This window comes from Pteropus medius, unplaced genomic scaffold (genome assembly GCF_902729225.1).
Source record: "Pteropus medius unplaced genomic scaffold, Ma_sr-lr_union100, whole genome shotgun sequence".
Taxonomy (NCBI): domain Eukaryota; kingdom Metazoa; phylum Chordata; class Mammalia; order Chiroptera; family Pteropodidae; genus Pteropus; species Pteropus medius.
This window is the reverse complement of record NW_024351543.1, coordinates 10,412,805-10,431,562: the sequence shown is the minus strand read 5'-3', so window position 1 is coordinate 10,431,562 and position 18,758 is coordinate 10,412,805. Positions and strand designations below refer to the sequence as shown.

The 18,758-nt window shown below is 46.3% G+C and overlaps 1 protein-coding gene across 4 annotated transcripts in view; it reads left to right on the top strand.

Moving 5' to 3' along the window:
- XYLB (xylulokinase) overlaps window positions 1-18,758 on the top strand; it is a 42,011-nt gene that overhangs the window by 12,453 nt on the left and 10,800 nt on the right. For all 4 annotated transcript variants that reach the window (XM_039843289.1, XM_039843290.1, XM_039843287.1 and 1 more), the window contains 7 exons: window positions 1,557-1,675; window positions 5,156-5,237; window positions 6,965-7,005; window positions 7,583-7,698; window positions 8,432-8,547; window positions 9,230-9,303; window positions 11,150-11,246. In XM_039843289.1, the coding sequence (XP_039699223.1) occupies window positions 1,557-1,675; window positions 5,156-5,237; window positions 6,965-7,005; window positions 7,583-7,698; window positions 8,432-8,547; window positions 9,230-9,303; window positions 11,150-11,246 (645 nt within the window). The remainder of the gene's footprint in view (window positions 1-1,556; window positions 1,676-5,155; window positions 5,238-6,964; window positions 7,006-7,582; window positions 7,699-8,431; window positions 8,548-9,229; window positions 9,304-11,149; window positions 11,247-18,758) is intronic.

Sequence of the window (18,758 nt, the reverse complement as noted above, 5' to 3'; positions counted from 1 at the left end):
GTGTCATTATCTTTTGCTGCGTAACAGAGGACTCCAGCACTTAGCAGCTGAAGACCACAAATGCGTATTAACCACAGAGTCGGTATCTGGGAGCAGCTTAGCTGGCTGGTTCTGGCTCATGATCTCTCATGAGAGACAGTCAAGCTGGCAGCCAGGGCTGTAGTCATCTAAAGGCTTGGCTGAGGCTGGAGGATCATGTCCACGGTCACACACACGATCATTGGCCAGAGGCCTCAGTTTCCCCACCATGCGGGGCTCCCGTGGGGAAGAAAAGCAGAAGCTGCCAGTCATTTCCTTCCTAATCTTGGAAGTGACACACCATCACTTCCACACCCGCCTGCCGGTCGCACAGACCTACGCAGGTACGGGGAGGCGGGGACCTCACCGGGGGTGAGTACCAGGACCCGGGATGAGCAGGGGCCACTTGGAGCCTGGCTCCCACGAGGAGTCGTTTATTGAAGTTTGTGTTCACCTTTGGGGGAACTCGTGAGAGTTGTGAGCTTGTAAATGGTACCAGTGAGGAAGGAAAGCTGGGAGGGGCTTGCCGAAGGAACTCTTGGATGAGTTCTGGACTAAAAGGAGTGACCAGAAGAGGGGAAGAGATGCACAGCAAGAGCCCAGACCTGTGAAAGTGGCTTCAGAAGAGAGTCGTGGAGTGCTCTGAGTCTCCTGGGATTGACCTAAAGGTTGTGAGTGATGTTGTGTGCCGGACGCTAGTCTGGTTTTCAGGGAGATAAAGGAAGGTGACTCAGGAGTGGCCCTTAAGTTTCACTGAGTCTGGAGAAGGGAAGGTTCCTACAGCTAACTCCATGGGACTCGGACCAGCAGAACCTAAACCTGGACTAGCCTGAGCGCCCACGCTCTCCACACCTACCTGGGACTGTTAAGTCCCACAGGGAAGGTCACACCACTGCTACGGTAGGCATTCCAGAGGGTCACGTCCTCAACCTCTGCTGGGCCCTCCGCTTTGCTCCCCTCACTCTCACCTGAAGACTCACCTGACTTACCAGCCATCTAACCTCACGTGGGCACGTGACTCTATCTGTCCCAGCCCCCCTCTGTCTGTCTCCACCTGTGCTCTGGGTTCCCTCCCCTTCCCCAGCCTGAAGAAAGCCTTGGCAGAAGTAGAGGAGGAAGTTTAGAGGCTGAGAGCTCTCCACCAAAAGTGAGAGGTGACTGGAAAGTCCCTGAGGGCTGATCCACATCAGGACCGGGCTGCCTCCTAGTAGACACCGTGAAGCCCCAGGGGACACAGAGTGGTTCCTTGTCAACATTTGCTGGTAGTTTTCCTCCCCTGGCCAGATCTTAGTGCAGCTTTCCGTAACCCTGGCTTTTGAGCCTGTGAAGACTATTTAGAGGAAGTGATAGGGCCCCGTGTTTCCAAGGGCACTGCTGGCCTCTGGTTCTCTGGTTCCAGCACGACCTGGGGACATCGTCTACATTCCATTGTACGAGTTTGCTGTGAGAGAATGGTCTGTTCTCTGGCAGATGTGTGCATTTTTACAAAAGGTCCTTTTTTCAAGATGTTTCTATTTTTTGTCTTCTTCCTTTCTTAGGTTCTGGAATGAATTTGTTGCAGATCCAGGACAAAGTCTGGTCACAGGCTTGCCTTGATGCTTGTGCACCTCACTTAGAAAAGAAGCTTGGCCCACCAGTACCGTCATGCTCAGTTGTGGTAGGTCCCTTTTCCAGTGATGTGACTCTAAGAGCTGACAGCTACTACAGCTACTGGGGAAGCAGTGCAGCACACACACACACACACAAAACACACACAACACACACATGCACACACAATTTTCAGTCTATAACGGGTCCCTAATCTCCGGGCCACGTACTGATACAGGTCCATGGCCTGTTAGGAACTGAGCTGCACAGCAGGAGGTGAGTGGCAGGCAAGCCAGTAAAGCTTCATCTGTATCTGCAGCCGCTCCCCAGTGCTAGCATCACCGCCTCAGCTCCACCTCAGATCATCAGGCAGTAGATTCTCACAGGAGCACCAGTCCCTGGTGCCAAAGAGGTTGGGGACCGCTGTATGATAAGACATATAAAGTTAGTTGTCTAGATCAGTGCCTTGCACTGAAGTACTCAGGTGCTCGTGTAGGTCACTGCCTTATGGCAGGAGAGGTGGAGGAGACTTTGGAAAATTCCACTAGGAATTTATTAGAATAGGGGGGGGAAAAAAAACAAGTCAAAATAACTTCTGGGTGATTATACACCATAGGAAAAAGTGCACAGAATGTTTCACTTCTTGGGCTAGGGACCACCACTGAAGGTTGAAGCAGGAAATCTGGAGAAAATAGGAAAAACAGCGAGCCTGGCAGAGCACAAGCCCTGTTGCCAGACTGCCCAGGACAGAATCCTGGCTCTACACGAACTGGCTCTGTGACTTTAATCTCTGTCTCGGTTTCCTCATCATTTCATGGTTCCTGGAACAAAGAGCATAATATTACTTTCTATTTCATTGGGCTGTTGTATAGAATTAAAGAGTCGATACCTTTAAAGTGCTTAAGATAGTACCATTGTATTAGTAAACATTTAAGCATCAGTGTGGCAGCCCATTCAGAAGACACTGGCTGTGAACGCTCTGGTGTGCCCTAGTGGGCCGGTTCACTTCTTGGCTATTGAGGGGAAAATGGAGACGAGAGAGACCTGGGTGCGGCCCTTTGGCATGGAGCACAGGCCACACAGCCGGAACAGCCAGATATCCTGAGTGGGACAGACTGCTGGGTGTGAAGGAAGGAGGAGGGTCCCCAGGGCCTGGGAAGAGTCGTGGAGCTGGGAGGGGTGGGCCACGAGGACTCCCTGTTGGGAGTCCCAGCCACAGACGCGCTTCTCTGACACCCACACTGACAAGCTGAAAACAGCCTTTGCCACCATGAGCAGAGCCACAGAGCCATAGCATCACTATCCAGAGGATGCTGTGAGGCCAGCACACAGAGCTTAAGGAAGGGTGTCCTGCCCCATAGAAGCAGATGGTTCAGGACCCAGGCACACTGCTGCATGACAGAAAGACAAAAGGAGAGTGAACAGAACACAGCCAAGCCTCTGGGATTGGTATTCCACGCACGGCTTTTAGTTTCATGTGAGATGGAGAGCAATGTTTTGTCCATGGCAGCAGGCTTTGTCTGCCTTATGCCAAGAGCACAGGCCTCCGAGGGGGAGCCTGTGCAGAGACTAGCAGCTTGGGGAACAGGACAGGACCGATTCTGAAATGGTTCTGGATTTTCATTTGTAACGTATGTACCTCATGATGGTGATAGAGAAAACAAGCAAAATGCATGTTTTCCATCATATCTTTTTTTGAAGGTTTTCTATAGGAAGATATTTGGTGATGGATTGTATTGGACCCCACCTCGCCTCCCCCCAGCCCACCTCTTTCACAGCCATCATTACCTGGCGGCATCTTGCCTGAGCTGCATCCTATTTCCCTCACTTTCCTCACTCTCCGAGGCTTTTCCGCGACTCCACATTTGTGCTCTGCACACCTGGAGTGGCAGGGGTAGCCCTTCGCCAGCAGAAGCCTGTGGACAGCTGCTCCCCTGTCCGGTTGCCAGGTAGACAACCTCGGGTCCGCTTCACACAGCAGCTCAGGTGTCGCCCTGTGGCTGAGCCTGGTTGCCCACAGTGCTAACAAGCTCAGCATCACAGCCTTGAATGGACTTTCCTTCCTTTCCTGTTTCACTCTTCCCCACTCCCCTCTCATTTCCTGGGATCATTCACCAAATAAGCCACCTGCATACAAGCCTGGACTCAGGGTCTGTTTTTTGAGGCAGCTGAGTCCAAGACATCTATCTTGGGGCAGATGGCTTATTCTGATGTAAATCTGAAATTTTGCTGGAAGGAGCAAACTTTTCTTCCCAGACTCCGTTAAATCCCGTTCTTTATTTTAAGCGTTTAGAACGAAGATAAAATCAAGGAAAGGGAAAAAAGTTTTCATAAGTGTACATTCTGAAGACTCAGGTCTGTCCAGGGGGCGTCCTTGCCCTCTGGTCCCACAGCCCCTAAGGGGCCTGGTTCCTGGGGTGTCCCTCCCCGCCACTGCCTTTCTGAGTTTATTTTCTTTAGGACACTGACCTCTGCATTTGTGTATCCAGTTATTCTCAATCCAATTGCTGGGCTGATAGAGGATGCATGTAAGGGTTTATCTACTCTCATGGGTTTGCTTACTGGTGTCTTCTGGTTATTTAATTTTTAATGCTAAATCCAAAACTTAGAGCTTACACAGCAAATGCAAGTTGGGGATTGGTTTGCTCTAGTGGCCTTGAATCTCGAAATCAAGTGGTCTTCAAGGTGGTGAGGTGACCTCGGTTTTATAGTTCCAAACCCATCCTGGGCCCCTCTGGCTTTTCGTGAACAGGTGGGGGGGCATCCCTGGTCTGCGGTAGGGAGTGAAGCTGACCCAGGACAAGGTGGACCCCCTCGAGTGGAGATTCAAGTCCTGCACAGAGAAAGAGACAGACAGACAGACAGACAAAGAGGGAGAGAGAATTGTTCACTGAGCACAGTAAGGAATTCAAATGCATGCCAGAGTTAGAGACAAAAGGAAAGTTTAATAGAGAAAGAATAACACTCCACACACATCCAGAGACAAAGAGTGAGAGAGAAAGGAATGGAAATGGAGTGAGAAAAAGACAGGCAGACCCTGGTGTTGGGGAATTTAGTTTATATGTCGTTCTTAGTTTCTATGAATTACAGTTTAAAAACTGTTGACCTATTTTCCTTTGATGGTATTGGGCATACACTGTGAAAATATGGGTATGTAGTGTGAAAGGCTGCTGGCAATCCCCAGCCTTTGTTCCATAGGTTCCTCATGGTTTTTGGCTGTAGGGAATGAATGATTGTTTTTATTTTGTGTAAGTACAACTTAAAGACTGTTTTCCCTTTAAGACGTGGGTAAATAACGGTTCGTTAGTAATCCCAGCAGGAATCTTCCTTTGTTCTGTAGGTTTCCCATGGTCTGCAGCAGCACATTGCAGGCTCTGAATACAGCTCGATTTAACATTTAGTTCTCATGCCTCCTCCCCGCATTAGTGCGACTGCAGGCTCCGTGACCTGGAGCCTGTAGCGTGTACCTATGGCCTGAGTTGTAGATGGCTGTGCAAAGCAGGTGAGATTTGCCTCAGCAAGTCAGAGGCTGCTGACTTTTTCTCCTCAGGGAGCCGTTTCTTCCTACTATGTCCAGCGCTATGGATTTCCTCCAGGATGCAAAGTGGTGGCCTTCACTGGGGACAACCCAGGTGAGAACCTCAGGGGATTTCACTCTCCAAGTAGTCCGACTAGGTCCATGCTAGACATTTGAGAACGGCAGCCCAGCCTCTAGGCAAAGCCCTTCTGTGGCGAGGCCCCTCCCTCCCTGGCTGTAGCCTCCACTGCTGAAATCTGACTTCTTGCACCTGTCCCACCTTGTCCCTGACTGCCCTCAGGAGCAGTTTAAGGCTTTCCTCACTGCCCCTCAGGTAAAAATTGATCAGCCATTAAGGAGGGCAGAGCACCCACCCCTCCCTGTCCTGCCTTTTCTTTTGGAATCGAACATTTCCGTTCTTTCAGTCCTTCCTCTAGGACATGGGTTTTGAGTCCCCTCCGCCATTTGATCTATAGATGTGACTTACTCTGCATCCAAATACTTGTTTTCTTTTCAAAATGAAAATAACTTCATTGAGTCTCATTAGGAATATGTACTAGTTCTTATACCTGCTCTGTCAACCAGCAGAATAACAGGGAGAAGAATAGGCTGCTCTTTAACCCCTGAAGTGTGAGCTTCTGGGCACATTTGAGTGGGAATGGCAAAGCAGCAGCTTTCTCTCCTTCTTCTTGGACTTTGGTTTCAGGCTGACCATTGGAGATACCAGGCAGGTAGCCCTCGGCACGTTCCTCCCCAAGTCTCACCTTCGGTTTGCTGCTGCCTTAAATAATACTTTAGTTGCTCCTTTGTTAAAACAACACTAACAAGCAAACGGACTAACAAAGGCTCATGCTTTTTCCCCTATTCATAAGGGATACCTCTGCATTATGGAAAAAATACTTAAATACTGACAAACCGGAGGAAGGATGTAAAAATCATACAAAATCCCTTAATCCGTAGATAAGCACAGTTAGAATTTTGATGGCTAGCCTTCCAACCTTCTTTCTGTGTCCATAAATAAGCATGTTTTATTTTAAGCAACCTGGACCATTGTTTTGTACAGCATCATTGTAATGGTTGTCTGGGGTTCAGTTGTCCCAGCAGTTATTCGCTGTTCCCCTACAGATGAAGGTCGGTGTGGCTTCTGGTGTTTGGGCGATGCAAACAATGTGGAGATACACATCCTGTGTTCCTTGTCCCTATAGGATAAGTGCTCAGAGGGGATTCCTGGATCCAGGGCTCCGACACGCACTGTTGATTGCCCCTCCCCCGCAGTGTTTGAGTATGCCTGTTTCTCCCATTTCTCCTTTCATTCAGTCATTCGTTTTCTCGATGTTTAGTGAGCACCTGCTACATGCCAGGCCTTCTTTTGGTTCCAGAGTACAGCAGTGAACAGAGCAGATAAGGATCGATGTTGTGAGCCTCACGTCTAAGGAAGGACACACAGTCAACATAACTTGGCCCCTTTCCACGTCACTGGGCAAGGGGAAAGCCCCTCAGTCCCGCCTCACCTGTGTCTTTCTCTGCCATATGTTTCCTGGTGTCTTGACCTGGCCCCCTTGCTCTCTGTACTCCTGGGACGGCCTGACAGTGGATTGGGAGTTTGGACCCCTTTAGGGAAGAGGTCCCAGCCCACATCAGAGGCCTTCACCACCATGTGACCCCTGGAACCTCCTTTTGGGTCCTCCTGAGCCCTCAGCTCACCCTGTTCCTGCCTCTACCCTTAGCATGTGGATTCAGGTGGGAGGTAGGGGCTGCACTCCCATCTGGCAGGTGAATGCCATTTGCTTTGTGGCTCCCTCATGGTCTCCAGCTAACTAGAGGCTTCCCTCCCATTCTCAGCATCACTGGCGGGCATGAGGCTGGAGGAAGGTGATATTGCGGTAAGGTGATCTGACACTCACAAGTGGGGCCAGCTCTTTCTGACCTGGGGGACAGGGATTCTGGATCTTGGCAGCATCTTTGCTGCCAGTCAGAAGGTCTGCCGGTCCCAAAAGGCAGCTGAGGGAGGGGATAGGGAGACTCGGGCCCCAGGACCTGCCTACATCTCTCTTAGAAGGTCATTTGCCTTTGCTGTCCCCTGTCTTCCTTGACAATGGCCAATCTTGGTGGAGGAAGGGTCAGACATTGGGCCAGAGGACTGAGCACCCCAGATAAGTAAGAAAGACATCACCAATACCCTCCTGAGTTTAGTGGAAAAGTTACCTGGGGAACCAATCATTACCCACACCATTAGTTCGACGCAATTGTGTTAAGTTCTAGAAAACCAGACTGTGGGATCCATGACACCCTGTATCTGGGGAGCTGACCTTGGACTCACCTGTTGTGGAGGGTCAGAAGAGGTTTCTCTGGGGAAATGGCATTTGATCTGAGGTCTGCAGCATGAGGAGTGAGTGACGGGGCCAGGGCAGGTGGAGCCAGGCTCGGACTGAGGCGCCTATCTTGCCCGTCTCTCCCCAGGTCAGCCTGGGTACCAGCGACACCCTATTTCTCTGGCTCAAGGAGCCCACACCCGCCCTGGAGGGCCACATCTTCTGCAACCCGGTGGACCCCCAGCAGTACATGGCACTGCTGTGGTAGGTTGGGTGGGGAGGAAGGAGGTTCGGCAGGTCTGGCACCCCCTGGAGCACCCCATGTCATTCTACTAAGCAGTCATTCCACTTGTGGGCAGCTGAGAACACATGGACTCATTGGGTCTTGCTGATAGCAGAGGTGGGTGGGGGAGAACCCAGGACCTGGAGTCCCCCAGACCCAGCGTCAAATCCCAACCCTACCACCACATCTTGCGTGGCCTGGGTTAGGTGCCATAGCATATCTGAGCCACACTTTGCTCTTAACAGAGGGAGGATGAGAGTGTGCATCCATAGTGTTACAACACGTCTGGCCCTTCAGCAAACGGCAGTGAGGACGTCCCGCTTCCCGACAGTTCTCATGGACAGGGTGTACTGTGCACCCTGAGCTTCTAAACCTCAGGAACCACTGGATAATACGTAGGTCTAGTAAATTTAGCCAGCCCTTCCCCATTTTCCAGGTGGTACAGTGTGCAGAAACCCCAGCTCCCTGTCTCTCTCTCTGGGCTCTTTTGTGGCAGCCTCCTCTGTAAACAGAGCCCAAGACAAGTGTATTTCCCAGTGACTTCCAGGGGTGTGAGCTGGGCTTGATACCAAGGGAGAGCCTCAGATCCCTGCCATGCACTGGCTGGGGGTTGTGGTCCAGCCTGACCTGCAGCCCCTCTACTCTTCATGGAAACACATGGGTCTAGTCAACAAGCGCTGGATTCCTCCCTCAAGGTTGTGTATACTTTTGCAGCTTTAAAAATGGCTCCCTCATGAGAGAGAAGATCCGGGATGAGGCTGCTTCCTGTTCCTGGAGCAAGTTCTCTGAAGCGCTGCAGTCTACAGAGATGGGGAATGGCGGAAACCTGGGTAGGCTGTTTGGTGATGCCCAGACTCGTGAAGGGGCCGCAGCTGCCTGGGTGGAGGGGGGCACGGCCTGGGGGAAACCAAAAGGGGCCTTCTCTGTCTGTACTTCTGCTCCATGGGCCGTACAAGCTGGTGTGAGACTCGTGTTCTGAGTGAGGTGGTCCATGAGGCTGCTCCTGGCTGCCACTCTGTGCCTAGCATGCAGGATCAGTCTATGCTGCATCTTCTGTCGCTTTCGAAGCCCCTGGTGATAGCATCAGAGGTGGTAGCCACGGTACCTTCTCTACCCTGATGCATCTCCATACACAGCTTTCTGCCCCAGACATAGGGTCCTTTTAGGAAAAGTGCCCAACATCTGGAGCAGGCCTCTTAGCAGCGAGGGAATGTGTCTTCCTTGATCAAACCTGTGCTGATATTCTAGGGTCAGTGGGGCACTGCCCCGTGGCCTGGCCTGCCAGGTGGGAGTAGGGAGCGCTGAGAAAAGCTAGCCTCGGCCTTTCCAGTTGCCCTATGTCCTGCCAGAGAGAAGGAACTGAGAACATTCACAGGTGTCATCTGGGGGTACGGGGCCTCAGGGACAGGGCTGTGGAGTCATTTCACCCTGCTCTTTCCTCAGTCTGTTGAGAAACTCACCTTTTTTTTTTTTTGACTGCTGAAAGCTTAATCTCTTCCTGGTCTGTTTCAGGTTTTTATTTTGACGTAATGGAGATCACCCCTGAAATTACTGGGCGTTACAGGTTTAGTGCAGAAAACTGTGAGGTATGTGTGTTACTGGTATTTGAGCTACATTGGCTCCATTTCTGAGTATTAAATTTGACAGTCAGCTATCAAATTATGCTACTTTTTGGGACTTCATTCATTCACGCTTCTATTAACAAACAGTTTTGATGTGCCCAGGAACATGCCTGATACTAGGGAGTCAGCAGGATCTAAGACAAGATGCCATCCTTCCTCTCAGAGAGGACTGGAAAACAACTAAGGGGTCTCCTCTGAGCTAATGTGCTCGTACTGATGATCACTAAGCATCATAAAGCCTATTTCCTTGGTGAACTTTATCCCACACCTACCAAGTACTCACAGATGTCAAGATCGTGAATTTCCCCTTCATTGAAAGACTCTGAGATGGGCGGGACTCGCATTTGTCAGCATTCATTGGTCGCTCTTTAGTTCTAAGCACCTGCTGGTGGTTTTCTTTATCTTTCCTCGTTTACCTCTCATAGCAGCTCTGTGAGGTAGGTAATATCAACAGATGGAGAAATGGGGCTCCAGAGAGATTAAATAACCCAAGTCACGAGGGCATAGATGGTGGGGGGCGGGGCTCAAATCTGGTCTTCTCTGGCCCTGAAGCCACTGTTTTATTCCCGCCCCACACAGTTTGTGGCCTTTTCCAGGAGTGATTCAGTCATTGCTTGCTGCTTTGAACTGACTTTTCTGTAAGATGGTCACCAGAGTCATCACCACATCTTGGGTTGGATGTGAGATATTTCTGATCCTCATGTTTTGGGGCTTCAGTCACTTTGCCAGTAACTGTAACAGAGTTGGCGTTGAATTGTATGGCCAATGGAGGTGTTACATATTAGATTGTAAATGGACAGTGTCATAAGAAGTGTAGGGGGTTCATCTCGATCTTTTCTGATGGAAGATCGGTTTGGTTTCCATCGTTCATGGAGAGAAGATATGCCCGTTCTCTTTTGCGTATATATATCTAGATATGTCAAGGAGAAGGTAGTTTACTTCATTGGTTTGATTAACAGATAAGTACAACTGGTGCCAGGCATTGGGGTCACAAAGGAGAATAAAATACCCACGGTCCAGGGAGTCCATCGTCGAGGAGAGGGATGGGCAGTGAACAGGTGAACACACACATATAGGATAACGGTGTATGACATGACTAGGAAGGGGAAGAACAAAGTGCCACATGAGAAAGCAAGGGTGAGCTAGGGGAGTTGTCCTAGATGGGGTGACAGCCTCTCAGAAGAGGTGGACTCAAGATGGAAACTTGAAGGATGAGTGGGCAGACATCCAGGCAGAGGGAGCAGTTTGAGGAACTGAAAGCAGGTGAGTCAGGTTGGCAAAGTGCATGAAGGGGAGAGTGAGAGCATCCATCACTCAGTAGAAAAACTGACCAGGCTAGAGTCGACACCTGTCAGCTTTAGCCTGAAGGATGCCCACAGTTGGGGGTTCCCAGCATAAGCTCCTGACTCTCACTTAGTATTAGCTATGTAGCCCAGCCCTAAAACACAGGTACCACTGTTACCTCAGTTTTGTTAAGAAAGAAAATGAAGGTCAGCAAGATTTATGCAACTTATTCAAGGTCACAGAGCTGAATGGCAGAGGCAGAACTTGAATCCTCGGTTACCCGAACTCGCTGGTGCTCTGATTCCCCGAAGCGATACTTCGTGAGGCTATGAGCACATGTGTGTGAGTTGTGTCTTTGTGTGGGTGCGTGTGACAGGCAGTTAGTGGTTCAGGAGCCCAGTTATGCATGAGCTCCATTGGAGGTCTGAGTCATGAGTTCAAATACGGGCTATTGTTTAAAAAGATAACACACACAGAGTGGACGATGCGAGTTCTTCACTCTGTGCCTACTTTTTCCTGGAGACAGGTCTCGGCTTTCCCCAGGAATGTGGAGATCCGAGCACTGATCGAAGGACAGTTCATGGCCAAGAGGATTCATGCCGAGGGCCTGGGCTATCGAGTCAGTAAGTGAGCTTCTAGGGAGCTGTGTTCTAGGGTGGGGGCTCAGGGTCCCGCTTACACCTTGAGGTTCTTGAGACCCTTCTTGGCCTTCAGGCATGGCCTGGCAGGGCATTGTCTTTTAAGGCTCCATTGTAGGAGCCTCATGCAGGAGGGAGGTGGAGCCTGGCTCCGGGTAGTGGGGTGAGAAGGAGTGAACTGGCGCTTGTGGGTGGCCATACACTAGGAGGCAGATTGTTCCTGCTTCTCTGCCCCAACCCCAGTAGCCTGATCTCCTGGCCAGAACCTGTAGGACTTGGAGATTGTTCTGTAACCCTAAGCTCCATCCTGCAGACTGAATGTCCCACGCTGTGGGCACAAAGAGTATGGGCAACACAGGTGGGAAAGGTCTGGGCTGGGGCCCCTGACTGGACCTAGACTTCTAGCCTGGCCAGGCCCCATCTGCCTGGGGGGCACAGTCCTGGGCATTTTATCTGGGACGGGAAAGAGCGGGGATTTAGAGCTGCTGTCAAAAATGAGGTCTGGAATGGAGTGCCAGAACCAGGCTGAAGGAGGCACACAGGGGGAGAAAGGGATTTCTAGGAACTCAAGCTGTGGAATGGGCTTCTTTGGGAGGCGAGTGACTTTTCCTTACTGATGATATTGGAATGGTCTGGCAGTTCTGCGAGGAGTCCAGGTTTCTAAGATTTATTTATCCCTCTGGGCAGCTACTGTTGTCACTGGAGAAGGTAGAAAATGCGTGAAGCCTCTTTGCTTGGTGGCCTCCATGGGAGTACTCCCCATGGGCAATCTAAGTTCTATGTAGTACATGTGTTTGGTCTTTGGACCAACCGAGTAAAAGGATGCTTTAAAAATGAGCATTGGGGAAACCTGAAAACCTGTGAGGCAGCACCTACTGAAGCTGCATGCACACGTCTCTGTGAATGCACAGGGGAACCGTGTGCATGTATGCTCCAGAGATGGACAGGAGACCATTTGTCGTGGCTCTGTGCTTGATAGCCCCATGCGGGAAACAACCCAGTGCCCCTTGATAGTAGATGGAAGAAATGCATTGTGGATCTTCGTGCAGTGTGATTCCGCAAAGAAACAAAAACAAGCCCGCCTCAACCACACACAATAAAATCGATGCATTTCACAAATGGAGCCGAGCAAAAGAAGCAAAACACCTATGATAGGATTCCACATGCATCAAATTGAAAAACAGAGGAAACTGTTCACTGTTGTTGGAAGCCAGAATAGTTAGCAGTTCCCCGTCAGGAGTGGGGGCATGAGAGGGCCTCTGGGGTGCTGGTGATGTTCTAGGTTACACTGGTGTGTTTCGTTTGTGAAAATTTATCAAGCTGTCAGCTTATGATGTGTATGTACATTTTTCAGAATGTGTGTTCAGTAAAAACTTTTAAATGCAGTCATGTGCCACATAACGACGTTTGGGTCAGTGACGGACCACATGTAGGACAGTGGTCCCATAAGATTATAATGGAGCTGAAAAATTCCTATCGACTAGTGATAACATAGCTGTCTTAACATTGTAGCACAACGCATTCCTCCAATGTTTGTGGTGTTGCTGGTATAAACAGACTTACTATGCTGCCAGTCATATAAAAGCACTCTGTCTTTTCTGTTTAGATATGTTTAGATACACAAATACTTACCATTGTATGACAGTTGCCTACAGTGTTTAGTGCAGTAGCATGCTGTACGAGTTTGTAGCCTCGGAGCCGTAGGCTACACCATGTATCCTGGGTGTGTCGCACGCAAGACCATCCAGGTTTGTGTGTGAGTGCACTGTGTGATGTTCACCTAACAACGCATTTCTCAGAAGGCATCCCCTTGTTCAGCTGTGCATGATTGTAAATAAATGAGCATTGTAAACATTCTTATTCCTCTCCATCCTACCATGCACACTGAGAAATTCTCCAGAGGTCTTGAAGACTTCAGAAGTTCCCTGAGAAATGAGATCAGGCGAGCAGGACAGGGATGGTGCTGAGGCTGGCGCCAAGTGCCTGGCATGAAGCGTCCTCTGGCTGTCAGTAGGGGGCCCCGACAGTCCAGTGTGGTGGGAGGGGTGCCGAGGGCAGAGAGATTGTTCTGCTCAGGAGAGGTAATATGATCATGTCATTATTCCCAGCTTCTAAAGTGTTTCCTGTGCAAAACAGCATAAAATTACTTATCCTCTTAGCAAGCTTCAAAGCAGAATCAAACCCGTCTTGCCAGCTCTGCTGGGTTCCTCTCAAACAGGACCTTGTAAATGAATGTGCTTGGAACCACAAAGGGCCATGCAGACAAGAGGCATCATTCTCCCCTCTGCTGTGTGGGTTGACCTGCTCAGGTTTCGTTCTTGATCAGCTATAACCTTTTTAATAGCGTCTAAGGAGAATAAGTAAGACCGATGATCATAATAATGGCTGCCAGCATTTACTAAGCACCTACTGTGTGCCTGGCCTGGTTCTAAGCATTTATTTCTTATTAATAACAGTGCCTCTGAGGTAGGTGCTAGTATTACTTCTGTTTCACAAAGTAGGAAACTGGATGTTTAGTCACTTGCTCGAGACTGGCAGAGCTTCTGAACCAAGCCAATATGGCTCCAGATGCTGGGTTCTTAACCCCTGGCCTACATCTGCTTTATTTAAGTAAGGAACAATTGCCCTCTTGATGTTGAGATACCACCAACATCAGCTGGGTTGGGTTAAAGCCATGGTCTCTTTTTAGCTTACATGTCTATGTATTTCTTTCTTTCTTTTTTCTTTTTTTAGGTTGATTTATAAAAGCAATATAACCTCATAGCAAATTTCGAAAAATAAAGAAAACTACTTATAATCCCATCGCATTATCCAACCATTGTACCATCTGGAGTTTTTCCTTTATGAGCTTGTTTTTATATAGCCATATAGTCCTATTTCCTTTGTACATACAAACCGTAAAGTTCATCAAAAACCATCTTCATGGTGCTCGCCCTCACGCCCAGTTGTCTTTCTCTGTAATCAGACATAGAGGCTGTTTTTTATTTTCCAACATGGACTCATTCTAGAACATCTTCCCACACCCTAGATTGTTGCCTTAGGGAGCTGACGTTCCTTCCCTTTTCCCAGTCCAGAAGCTTTCTTTTAAAAAAAAATAATAATAATAACAACTTTATTGAGATACAATCTACATTACCATGCAACTCATTTACTTAAAGCGTACAATTCAGTGGCTTTTAGTATACTTACAGAGCTGTTCAACCATCACCACTATCAACAAATGTGTTCTTAATGGCTGAGGATGAAGATGGGGCAGGCCGAGAGGTGACATCGGGGGCTTAAAATATTTATTTAAATAATCACGTCATAAACGAATGCCTTCTCATTGGAAAAGAGTTGAGCAATGCAGAAATGCACAGGTCTAATCTCTGTGAGATTACGGAGATCTCTCTGCTTTCCCACCTGCCCCACGTCACCCTTACACAGTAACAGTCTACGGGGGAAATTTATTGTGTGGGGAGGACTAGGTCTGCCTTTGGGGCACTTCCAGATTCCACTTTGCCACACCTGCCCAAACACAGTTGCTAAATGTTGGACAGGTTTCTCTCTATCCTGACCGAGTTTATCTGCCTCTGGAGACTTACTAGTTCACTTGTCTTTATAGTACTGGGATGAGCCAGCACTTAAGGGGTCATCTCATCCTGGAAGTAAATGTATTGAGACTTCTTTGCACTGACAACTTTTAGATAGTGTTAGATAAAAATGTGTTTGTTTGCATAGTCAATGTTCTCTCATTGTAAAAGCACAAGTGATGTTTTTTCTTAATCATCTCCTTTTTGACCAGAAATGGAACTATATGTCCTTTGTTAGACTGATGTTTATTACTTTTTGTTGTGAAAATTATCATGTATGCAGTAGAGTATGCAAATCATACAGCTAATCGTAAAACCTAATTGTAAAAATCTAATAAATCAAATACCTATTTATTGAGCACCGTGGTTAAGAACTAGAACATTGCCAGAACCTTAGAACTGTCCTGTGTGTCCTCTTTAGTTGCATCCCTCAACCCCCAAAGTAATTTCTGTCCTGATTTTGGTATTATCATTCCCTGAGGTTCTTTATGATTTTGCTAGCTATGTAAAATTACATTATTTTGTTTGCCTGTGGCTGAACTTCGTGATATATGGACTTTACTGTATACGTTCTTATGTGACTTGATTCTGTCACTGTTATGTTTATGAATTCATCCACATGAACTAGTGTAGCTATTAGTTAACTCTCACTGCAGTATAGTATCCCATCACAGGATTTATACCATGATTTATTTATCCATTCTTCTGTGATACACATTTGGTCTTTCCAGTTAGTTCAGTATTCTAAACAGTGCTGCTGTGAACAATCTTGTAAATGTTTTTGGCTGATTTTTCTTTATTTCATCAGGTATGGGTAATAAACTGACAACCTGAGTACAGATTCTGTTTCCAGAACTTGTCATGTTTGGCTAGCACTGTGTTTGCTTTTTTAAAACAAAGACCTTTAGGTAGGGTCTGCTCACTCGGGGGCCACATCAGTACGGCATCCTCCTGGCCTCTGCAGGCATTCCTATTGTTGACATCTGAGCCGAAAGGCTCTCTTCTCTTTCTGGTAATTACCCTTTGAAATTTTAACATAGATACTAAAATGTATAGTATTTGATCAATGTTTAGAATTTATATTCAATTCAGTAATTATATTCCCTATGGTAAAAAGATATCTCGTTCCCTCTTGTCTCTCCTTTCTTCACAATGTTACTGATTTGTGTGCATTATACATCAATAGTTACGTAAATTATACATTTGACTGATTTACTCGATCACTACTATTTATTATGTCACACATCTTACTATTTTTTGGATCTGCCTGTTATCTTTGTTTCAGGGCATCCTTGACTAATTCTGTCATGTGCGGGAATGGTCTCAGATTGTATGAAAGTAATTTTTTTTTTTAACTTTTAACATTTCTTTTAATCAGTAGACTTTTTAAGAACAGTTTTAGATTTATAAAAAAAAATCAAACAGATAGTATAGCGTTCTCATATTACCACCCCATATATAACTCACTCGTATAACTTTATATTACTCCTACAGTTTTTCCCCTATTATATATATCTTCTTTTTAGTATGGTACATTTGTTACAATTAAAAAATCAAAATTGATACATTATTATTAACTGAAGTCCATAGTTTACATTAAGGTTCACTCTTTGTGTGGTACCACCCATATGAAAGTATTTTTATTTTGCCTTCGCCCTTAAATGCTACTTTTACAATATGTCGACTTCTGAGTTCAAACATCATATTATTTCAGAACTTTGAAAATGATGTTATACATTGTTTTCTGACTTTTAGTGTTGCCACGTGAGAAGCTTGATGCCTGTCTGGATGATATTTTTTTCTCTAAAGAATCTTCTGGAATCTGCTCTTTCTCCTTAGACTTCTGAAATTTCTCAATGTCTAGATATAGGCCTTATTCATTCATTGTGCTGAACACTCATTGGCCTCGTTCATCTGAATATACCTGACTTTCTTTTATTGTATTCTTTTATTATTTACTTATTATAAATAATAAATATTTTTATTTATAAATAAATATAATATTATATTATTTATTAAATTATTTCTTTGATTATTTCTTCTCCACTTTCTCTGTTCTTTTTACTAGAATTCATATTAGATCAGTGGTTTTCAATAGGGTCAGTTTTGCCCCCAAGAGGATGCTTGATGATATCTGGAGACAGTTTTGGTTGTCTTAAGTGGGGAGTGCTACTGGCATCTCATGGGTAGAGGCCAGGGTTGCTGTTAAAACATCCTACAATGTACAGGGCCACCCTTTACAACAAAGAATTACCCAGCCTGAAATGTCAGTGGTACCGAGGTGGAGGAACTGTGTTGAACCAAATGTTGGCCCTGTCCTCCTGATTTCTCTTTGCTTTATTTCATCACAGAACTTGTCATTATCACCATCTATTTTGTTAATTTATCTATTTGTTTACTGTCTGTCACTCCCGAACTAGAACTTGTCTGAGAGCGGGAATCTCATCCCTCTTGGTAAACCACCTATTATCAGTGCTTAAACTACATCCAGGATTAGTTGGGCGCTCCTTAGAGCTTTGTAGAATGAATAAATAGATAGAGAATGATTTCTATGTCTTCTAAATGTATTCTGTCTCTTTGTTTGTCACTTTAAGTTGTAGAGAATTTCCTGTAGAGAATTGTATCTTTCAGGTTATTAAATCAGATTTTGCCATGTTTATTCTACTATTTAGCCTTTCTGTTTAGTTTTTTTTTTTTAAATATAATCATACATTATATTTTAATGTCTAGAGCTCTTTTTTTTATGTGTCCTGGTTCATTCTTTTTCATAATTGTTGTTTTATGGATTATTTACCCTTTAGTACATGTGAGGATAAATATTAGAATTTTTCAAATTTGCTCTTTTGTTTTCAAATTTGCCCTGAATTCTTTTTCTTCTCAGCTATTCTGTTAGTTCTCATTGATCCTTCTTTTTCATGCTGTTGGTTTTTCTCAACTACATTGACTGTTGGTTCATAGTACTGAATGAATAACTGGGCCTTTTAGTGTAGACAGCAAACCTATGTTTCCTTTTCAGGTGCAAGGTCCCTTCTCCCTATGACCCTCCCTGCATCTGCCCCATCAGGGGGCTGCCTGGAGAGATGACATAGATGGGGTGACAGCAGGAGATTTAACTTGAGGCCTGTGAGCACTGTATAAGCTTTTAAGCTGCAGTTCTCCCTATAAAGTCTCTCCAAATGCCAGAACTGGCAGAGTTTTATCCTGGTTGGAAGATGAATCCAGCTTATTTCTCTGATGGGTGGGACTGCCCTCCGTGTCTATCTCTTTCCATGTCTGCCATGGCAATTATTTCAGTATTACTTCAAGTTCCTCTTCTCTCCCAGTCCCTCCAGGCATCTTCCCCTGGTAGAAACTTGCTTTTGCTGGAGGACAGTTCTTTAGCTTGAGGTCAAGTGCTGCTGCTGCTCAACGTTAGAGGGTGGACAGAAGAGGCTGAGAGTCTTGCAGTTCAGAGTCACTGATTTCCTCTCAGCAGCAATGCATGAGGGTGCCTACATCTTCACCAGCACTCATCATTAAGCACCTTGGAGTCTTTTGCTAGTTTGATGGGTTTAAACTGGGGGGTCTCTCAATGTTGGTTTAATTTGTGTTTCTTTCATTAATAATGAGTTTGAATAGCTCTTTGTAGCTTTGTTTTTTTCCCCCTGTGAATTAGCTATTTATATCCTTTCCCATTTCCTCATATTGGATTTCCTCTCTTTTTCTTATTGATTTTCAAGAGTTTATTTATACTTCAAATATTAGATCCTTGTCAGTTTTCTGTATGACAAGCATCCTCTTTTGTCCTTACTTATAGTATAAACAAGTGAACAAAATTTTTTTTCGATTAAATCCACTAATTTTTTCATCTTAACTTTTATGCTTTTGAGATCTTGTTTAAGAGGTTGTCCCCTGTTCCAGCGTCACAGGAATATTTCTGCATTTT